The 9668-nt window shown below is 33.2% G+C and overlaps 1 protein-coding gene across 2 annotated transcripts; it reads right to left on the minus strand.

Annotated features, from left to right (window-relative positions):
• Positions 1-110: 110 nt before the first annotated feature.
• On the minus strand, positions 111-6703 carry LOC114521344 (melanopsin-like). 2 transcript variants are annotated; one of them, XM_028541756.1, is made up of 2 exons: positions 6513-6703; positions 111-1190 (listed from the first exon to the last, which is right to left on the minus strand). In XM_028541756.1, exon 2 carries the CDS (start codon positions 1162-1164, stop codon positions 184-186), a length of 981 nt encoding a protein of 326 aa, XP_028397557.1. In that variant the 5' UTR covers positions 1165-1190; positions 6513-6703; the 3' UTR covers positions 111-183. The 2 variants fall into 2 exon arrangements, with proteins under 2 accessions (XP_028397557.1, XP_028397555.1); XM_028541754.1 differs by lacking the exon at positions 6513-6703 and adding an exon at positions 5976-5999.
• Between the last annotated feature and the right edge of the window lie 2965 nt (positions 6704-9668).

Here is a 9668-nt window from a genome sequence, read left to right on the forward strand (position 1 = left end):
TGTTTAGACTTTTTTTAATTGATCATCATTTGTTAGGAATGGTATTTTATAAATAAAAACAACAAATTAACGAATATCTTGACGAACTCTAATGAACTAAGGGTATTGGAGAGGAGAAAGAAACTAATAGTTTGCTGAATAGGATGAAAAAGTTGCTGTTTTTGGGCCAATGTTCAACTACAATTATACGTCGTCATCGACAGTGTGGTTACCATTTGGTACATTGTTGTGAAATAGGATGCGCCTTAAAGCTGTTTCCTGACGCTGATTTCCAGATTTCTTTTTGCAACAATGAAACAACGAGGCTCGGAATTGAGGTAATCTGTAGGCATAGATGACTGAATTTAGGACAAAATTCAGCAACTCGATTGGAAATGTTACATACGGGGCATACTGAAGGGAAAGTGGCATAGGATGGTTCGGGTGAAAGAATTTATAACCCAAGTACACTTGTCCGAGAATTAAATGAGGTAAAACGGTTATGATAAGAACCAATGCAAGATAGAAGACAACGGTATTAAGACTTCTGTGATATCTGTCAATTGATCTTCTTGATCTCGCGTCGCAAGAGCTATGACGAATAAACCCATTTTCACGGAATACATTTGACGAGTTCTTTAACAGAAAGATCATTCGGATATATATTCCCAGCATAATAAGAATAATAAGGAAACATTCAATAAGAATTCCAAACTTGACGTAGTCGTTGAAAATTGCACCAGGAGGAAAACTCACTGCGGCACCAAGTAATATTGAAAAAAACCACGTGACTCCTATAGATATAAATATTCGTCTTGAAGTTATAATGCTTATTGCTTTCATTGGAAACATAATCACAATTAAACGCTCAATCGACATCAGTAATATTGTGATGAAAGAATTTTCAATGCTGCAAAAAATCGCTGACTGGAGAATAAGGCCAAAGTACTCTGAGGTAACATGATCCTTCACGGCAAACAGACAAGATGCAATACCAGTAAAGAAATCTGAAAATGCTAAACTTATGACAAAGTACATGCTCGGTCTTCGGAAGCATTTCAAAGGATCCCAAAGCAAAACAACTAATAAAATCCCGTTTGCAATAACACCAAGGAAAGCAATGACCAAAATGGAGATTTGCGATGGGAATTCAAATGGATTAGATTGAACTGTGGTGTTGTTCATTGCTAAAATCTTTGATTGCTTATAATCTAAAAGAAGTAATAAAACGCATTTACATTTGAAATGAATAGTCCATTTAAAGAAGAGGGTTTGGTTAGCTAACAGCAAAGCATATATGAAAAATATTGTTAATTTGCCTGTTAGAAAACTATGGAACTAAATAGATGGATACTCGTGAGTGAGTGCACCAAGGCTTACCTGAAGCCATATTTATAAACTCCAGTGAAAACTAAAAACTAGCATTTTGCGACATTTTTTCTACTTATGTAACGTGTCTTCGTGTTTCCATGATCGCGTGATAATTTTTATTACTCAAAGAATTCGGCTTCAATAAATATGGGAAATAGCCAGCCGGATGGGATGACTCATTTGTGAACCATGGACACAAAACGCAGATTGGAATTTATAAGATATTACCGGTTATTTTTAGACTTATAAATTGTGCAGATGACATCATGCGTTGGCGAATGCTTACGTGCATGCATGTGGGCGCAATTGAGGTGAGGAAACTGTTTAAACGGACGTAGAACGCAAGTGGATACGCCTTTGCCAACGGTAACAAGAATGATATAGATCATAAACTTTTATAATCCGTAGATATTTAATAACCCGAAATTGAAGACATATGAACGCGACACGTGAAACATGGTTGGACTACATGGTCTGAACTTTACTTTATACTTTATTCTTCGCTCGTAGATCTTTAGCTCTTCACCGTGTCAGTACCTCAACTATATCACTCCAGTTTTACATGCCTTACCATGCATAATCTAATTAATATTCTTGTATGTTTGCATGGTGACATCAATATAAAGTAGCTTAGCTTGTAGCTACACCACGTACTTACATTATACTTACGTGGTGTGCAATCTAATTACCTAAATTTATCCTGTGGTAACTTTTAACGTAAATTTATCCTGTGGTAACTTTGTCGTTGTCGTTACTTGTGGCAGAAATATCAAACATGTTTCATATCAGGACAAGAATGATTAAAATACCGCAATTATTCCCCGCACACGAAAATTTTGTGCAGCTAATTTGCTACGAATGACAAATTTTTATGTACTATTGTGTGCCGTACTTTAGAATAATATAAATCTTCAGTCTATCCATCTGTACGGTTGAAATAAAGCTGATTAAAATCAGTATACATGATATCATGGCTTTCTGAGCTTTGCGTGGTATTATTAGTAGAAAAATGACATTGAAAAATTAATAGAGAACTACATAATGGTTGTGGTACATAAGTGTTTATAAATATTTATAGTGATTGTTGTATCGACTTATAGCATTAATAAGACGCGCTTTGGAGTAAATATCTGGCGTTTATGCCTGGTTTTCATCGTAAAGTCAAGATGGCTGATGTGTTTGCAGTCAACAATGTCAAAAAAGTCTTTTTCTTTTCGATATCGTCTTAAATATGGGTGTATTTAATATAATTATAATGTAAGTGTATTTTCCCAGCTTAGATTGAGGGGTTGGGTCATGAAATAAAGTTGGTAAGATTAGATGGACTTTGAAATTTTTATCTACATCCTAAGATGGGTCACCAAACTTATTGGCAAAATTTGTTATTTACCTCCAGCCCACCCTAGCCAAGCAGATACTTTATGACCGGTCCATATATACATCCACGAGGAAGATAGAATATACTTTCAATTTTAAAATTGTTTCCTGACTCGAACCTCTGCAGAGCCAGAGATTATTAATTTTATCACTTATAGCAATGTATATATATAATTGCGATCAAATGACCCATGGCTATGAGCAGGGGAGTATTTCTTCCAGACATAAAACGAAACTAAGCTATAGAATCGTGTAACAGCAGACTGCTTTAAAAGCTCAAGTGGCTCTTTTTTGTTTTAGTTTCTTTTCATGCCAGCCCCGAAGCCACAACAAAGTGCAATTTAAAGTCTTTAATGACAATGCCTGCAAGCCAAGATCTATTTATTTAAACAAATGCTGCACAGAGACCAAACAACCTCCCATGGCCATGGTTACCGTATCAGTCTCATAGTTTTCATTACGACATATTGCATGGAGATAACACAACGAACAACGGGTATACGGAGTACGGCTAATGCTTTGTTTTTAAAGGGCTTAAACTAAGGTAAACAATAACGCGAAGAAAATTTGCATATTTCTAATGGTATATTTTACACCAGCGATCTTGACTACGTCTACGACATAATAACCGTATTATTGAAACTCACTTATTATATATACTTAACTTATCATATGAAGTTTACAAAACACGAAACACGAGGCTCCGCCTCCGCGTGTAAAAATTATCCGGAATCATTCAACATGCATGGCTGATGTGATTGAATATTTCTCAGTATATGTATGCATGTGCAGTCGACAATGCAGTGGTTTGAATACAGTAATAAAGGCTAATCAGTTACATCCAAACTATTTCGCATCGGTAAAAATGCCCTGTTTAAAGAAAAACTTGTCATGAATAGTCTAGAAATCAGTAAGAAATGGCAACAAGCATCATTTCAGTAAAATTTGATAAACTAAGGCAGAATTGAAAATGATTGAAATTGGAGTTGACATGATATCCAATAAAATTATTTAAATAAAATGCCGTGAATTCATTTGATCTCCCACACAAAGTCAAAGGTTTTTATGAATGAGTTCGAAGACGTTTTAAGGATATACATAAATATTTACTGATGAATACGACGATGGATGACACCCAAAGACAAAGTTAAGTATAGTGAACATAGAGAGCGTGATATATTGCGCGGGCATTAATATATGACGATTCAGATAATAATTTAGGTGAACAACATTTGGATTTCATGTTTACGTGAACATGTAACTTACGAGATAAAACTGCATTACACAATATTACTTACCACAATATATGCATGGTAACAATATATTCGAACTTTAGTATATAAAGCTATATCATATAAATATAGCTATATATATCTTATATACGATTGCCGTGAGTCCTTAAACATGAGTGACGAAAAATAATTATATATTTTTCAAAATTAACGTAACAAACTACCTGTAAATGATGATAAAGCTAATGTTTGTCAGCTTGTAGGCTATTCATGATTCAGTCACATTCAGGAAACTGAATTTGGCCTAACGGCCTAACTAGAGACAAAGTTACTGGATCGTATTATAAATTTACCAAAATGTTCATCCAATTACGGACTTTTGAATTAATTTAGTCTCGTGGTGTAATATAGAAGTCGCGGTTTATATATAGACTATATATATAGGTCTACATATATACCCTTATTTCTAGCTAGTATATATAGTTATATAGCTATATAGTATATCTAGTTATATAGCTAGTATATATAGCTATAATATATATATATATATATATATATATATATATATATATATATATATATATATATATATATATATATATATATATACACCCATTTGCAAAAACGTTGGCCGCAGATAGATAGATAGATAGATACTTGAAGTCTAATTAGAAATGCATATGATTACATTTGCATGGGATTTCAATCATATTACACAACATATGCAATTCTAATTAGATTTCGAGTATCTATCTATATATCTATCTGCGGACAACGTTTTTGCAAATGGGTGTATATATATATATATATATATATATATATATATATATATATATAATTATATATATTATAGCTATATATATATATAACTTAATATAAACTAAATACAATAACACATAAGGGCTTGTATGACTAAGTTGAAACGTAGAGTTTTGTCTATTATAGGCATTTATTATACAACATTTGTTGCTAAATTGCATGTAAGATGATCGACGCTGCCACGCTGCTCCCAGACCCCACATACATCGACCCAGGGTGTAGTGGAGCGAATCTTGATCGTTATAAACGATATATTTCAATATATATAGATTTTATTCATTCTTGAAACAAATTCTAAATGTGTTGGTTCAATTTACGTTCTGTACAATATGAATGCAAGTTCTGTGCTGCAGATAATATAAACAACCTATAGTTCCTGCAATAGCTGTATGATACATGCATGCATGTATGTGCACGATATAGTTTTACTATACGGTACGGCGAGTACATAAAATTCTTCAAATGCGATGAAATTGCTTCATAGAACAACTATATTAATATTTAAAATGATAAAATCAATATCTTGATGATTTGACATTCGCCATGCAGTCATGCAGAAGTATATATACACACACGGCATTCTCCATATATTTTCAAAAAATATACCGGCGCTAAAAAATAAAAACTAAACGCGACTTAAATAACTGCGGAAAATATTCATGCAGCCTTAGTATATTGAGTTATGGCCTTCAGCCAATCAGCATTCACAATTTACAATGAAATTTTAAAATAAAAGATTATATCGTAAAAATACTATAAAAATGTATAGAAAATATAAAATGCATACATGCAGCACGACATCAATTTTATAACTCCTGCATGTAATTTTATCTGGGGCATTAACACGGTTTTGTACGAGCTAATCAATTCATCTTGTTCAATTTTACGTACGCCGCTTTTATTTCATTTTCTAGATTTAGAATGATTCTTGAGTTGACATTACAATTATACACCCAAATTAATTTTGCTATTTAGATTGACATGTGATCTTAAACCTTTACTGATCTGAGCTAGCTTAGGATCGTTACTCGATCCTTGTTGTCAGTTAACCATAGCGCGAAAACAGTTTATTGAAAAAGGATTCCTTCAGATCTCAACGACAATATATGACAGAATGCCGAAGTCTAATGCAAATCACACATTTTTTAAATCTGTAAATTTAAAGAGTACATTACTACATACATATTACATACATACCATTATCTACGACCACGTAGTTGTGTGTGGCCTATGTAGTATATATATTAAAACATCTATCCGGTATCTGTTAATTTGGCGAAAAGGTCTTAGAATCGCACAGCAATTCCTCTTCATAAAGACATGTTTAGCTTTTAAGCACAGTATATGCTGCGACAGAAGATTAATAATTTAAAGATTTGAATAATTTATGTATGCATGAATACACAATATATTCGTGCATTCCAATTTCCAAACATCAACTAATAAATAACCTTGCCGTCAAGAATGTGAGAAACTAAACGTGTTAGGTCTTGTTTCAGGGACTCATTCATGCTATCATAAATATATCCGACTATATTCCCCTTATGATTTCAATTAATATTGTCATATACAATGCGATAAAAATATTAGTCATCGTCGATATTTAATGCTGCTCTTACACGCTGAATTTCAGTTTCAATTAAGCTACTATTTCATAGCACGTTCAATTATATATTTAAAATATTCAGTAGAACTATAGCTTCTATATACATCTGATATACTCCTACGACCTACCTTTCGAGAGAGTTTTATAGTATTACTGAACTGATAATAAATCTTCAATAGACATGACCTGATGACCTAACTCAAAGTCAAGCCAGACCTCTTCAATATACTTAGACAAACAACTTAATTATTTGTCCAGCTTTATATGTGAAGATCACTTTTAATACGTGGGAGACACATCAGTGATCTCTTATCTTGCGTAAGAGATACAGTATTTTGGATAATTAGCATTATACAGGTCACGTTCACATGCATGCAAAATAACATATTTAAAAATTTTTTTAGTTATTACCATACCAACAAGCTAGCAAATTCTTTTATGACAATATAAAAAAGCCAAGAAAGCAACGTGCATAGCAACATAATCTCGTCTCATGTTGTAGAAAGGACTTCTCGTGATAAACTCAGCATGAGTGCGTTTGTCAAGAATGTTACATTCCCCAGGCTCAGATCCAGAAGTTTCTTTGCCTATTTTAAGAAATTCTTGAAGGAAAAATAAGTCAAAGACGTCTAACTTTATTTTTTCTTGTTAGAGACATCGACCTAATCACATTTAGAATATACATCGTTTAGAGAGTAAATAAAAGTACAATTTATTAACTATGTTATTGTCCAGGCTTATATGCAAAAAATGGTCGTCTTGCTGCTAAAAGCTCCTCAACCTTGACTTGAAAAATATGCTAATGAAAAGATTGCTTATCTGTGCAATATACAATAGACATGTGATGAGAAAGGAACATTTTTTTGCAAAATCTACCTCAACATAGTTAATGAGTTGTATTGTAGTTTTATGTGGTTGCCAAACCATGTATATTCTATTTACTGTGAAGCCAAGACAAGAGAAATTTCCGGTTCTTTTATATTATACATCATTTATACCCTCCACAGGCTCCACTGACAGAGAGAAAGATGAATTGAAAAACAATCACATGCAATTACGTTGGCCAAGATGACAGCAGCCCACAAGTTATCGCTCACGATCATACCAATGATCATGTATAATAAAAGAACCGGAAATTTTTCTTGTATAATATATATATATATATATAGGCATATATTAAAGGCATGCAGGCATATTAAGTTATTTAATTGTTCCCTTCTCATTATGCTAGAAAAACAACAGTGATTGATGATAAAAATTGCAAAGAGCGCCTCTGAAAGCCAATTATTAAACTTGCCCCAAGCCAAGGGATTTTAACAAACATGTGAAAAACGAGATGTAAGCGCTATAGAGCTTTGATAGCTATAGATATGTACACTGTTGAATGTGGTAAACGTTTATGATTGTATGTTTCCACAAAAAAGCCAATTTTTACGTCAAGGTACCGCCATATTGTCACTAGGTTAACCCTGACTTCCTGACCGTCGAGTATTATAGTAATCATATATACATACATTGTCACGAGATTGAAAACTATGAATGCATGCACGGAGGCCCTCCAGAACAAAATATTTTTATGCTAAGCCTAAGGCTAAATAAACTCAAGTTCTGAATTTGAAAATCCTTAAGTTCTGAAATCAAGTTTTTGCTGTATATATCTTGTCTGAAAGAGTTAATTTTACTTTAGGATTATTAATATTTTACGGCTGTATGTATGATTAGCTGAACAAACAAAACTGCTGCCGTTAGAATACATTGCGACGATTCATATTCAGACATGATTCGAAGTTTTAGGAGACGCTGCCACGCTGCTCCTTGGTTATATATTGGAAGAAAAAACAGTATTTGTAAATAGTTATCTTCACCCTGGTTTCCATTAAGTCCTAATTGTCATTTTTATGACAAGAACATGCATGACAGGAAAATATTACTAAAAAGCACCGTTTACATGCATAAATGGCTTACATGAAGTATCGGACAAACATAGTGCATGAACTAAGTGAAGAATCCAACAAAACTACACATATATATGGACCCTAGAATAGCCTAAATATGAAGCAACATTTGAAAGACTCATGCAGGAATAAAACCTGCACATGCAGTACAATATATTACACAGTATCATTTGCGTTGCGACGTGTTGGAGCCTGGAGGACAAAACATCGTTCAGTAGCTGCTATACATTTATTCCCCGCAAGCAACACAGTTTGGCCAAAACACTAAAAAAGTCAGGAAGAAACTTATCTTCTCATCCTGCATGGCTTGTGTGACAAAACTAAAATCATATATACACAAATACCCAGCAGTATAAACTAAATCGGACATTTTATATATGCACCACTATATACCTCTTTTCAGACCCCAGTGTTTTAATTGAGTAATTGTGAATCAAACTTTCGCTTTGCATTTACGCTTCGCATCGACTGCCGATGAAAATATATTATCTGCATGCATGTGATCAACTGAATGAAGACCGCATGCATGGCACTGTAGCGCTTACGAAGATGCTGCATGATATACATGCAATTTATATAATGATAATATATTTTTTCATTTTAATTTTTAGTAAAACGTGGTTGCCGCACTTGGGGATGCACTTCTGAAAAGACTGCTCTATAATATAGATTGAGCTATAGACTATTATAGTCAAGACTTTACATTCTAAATTACTGATTACAAAATTGCATGCATTATTAATCAGAATACACGATATTTTACTGAAAGTTCCATCATTTAAGTCTGGTTTTAACTAATTACGGCCACTTGGCGATGTTAATTAATTCTCCAGCGATCACCGACCATATCCATCGCCGGCTATCGCTGAATTGTGTAGAAATATAGGCTTCAGGTAGAGATGAATATAACAAATGAAGAGCTTTGCTATCTAGAGTAAATTTTCTTCGCCACTGGCGGCAATCAATATAAAAGATCGCTGACTATCACCGGTAATTAATGAAAATCATGCAGGCAAGCTGTATATAGCTGTGCGCGGAAGCGATAAAAGTTAAAAATAGAATATACCCTACAAACAATACCCAAATTTGAAGATGGGCTAAACTTTGTCTCCACATTAAATAAGTAAAATTTATTTATTTCAAAATTATCAGTAAAATTTATTTATTTTAAAATTCTTGAGAAAAATTTTCTTCTAAATTGATAACGACTTCAAATAGCAGTTAGCTATATTAAATATCCATTATTTGCATTAATATCGATTATCTCTCATCTGTCATGTTGTTTTCTATAAAATACATACAAAAACGTAGATACACTTCATTTCGAGA

This window comes from Dendronephthya gigantea, unplaced genomic scaffold (genome assembly GCF_004324835.1).
Source record: "Dendronephthya gigantea isolate DGI-Jeju-01 unplaced genomic scaffold, DenGig_1.0 000020F, whole genome shotgun sequence".
NCBI lineage: Eukaryota > Metazoa > Cnidaria > Anthozoa > Malacalcyonacea > Nephtheidae > Dendronephthya > Dendronephthya gigantea.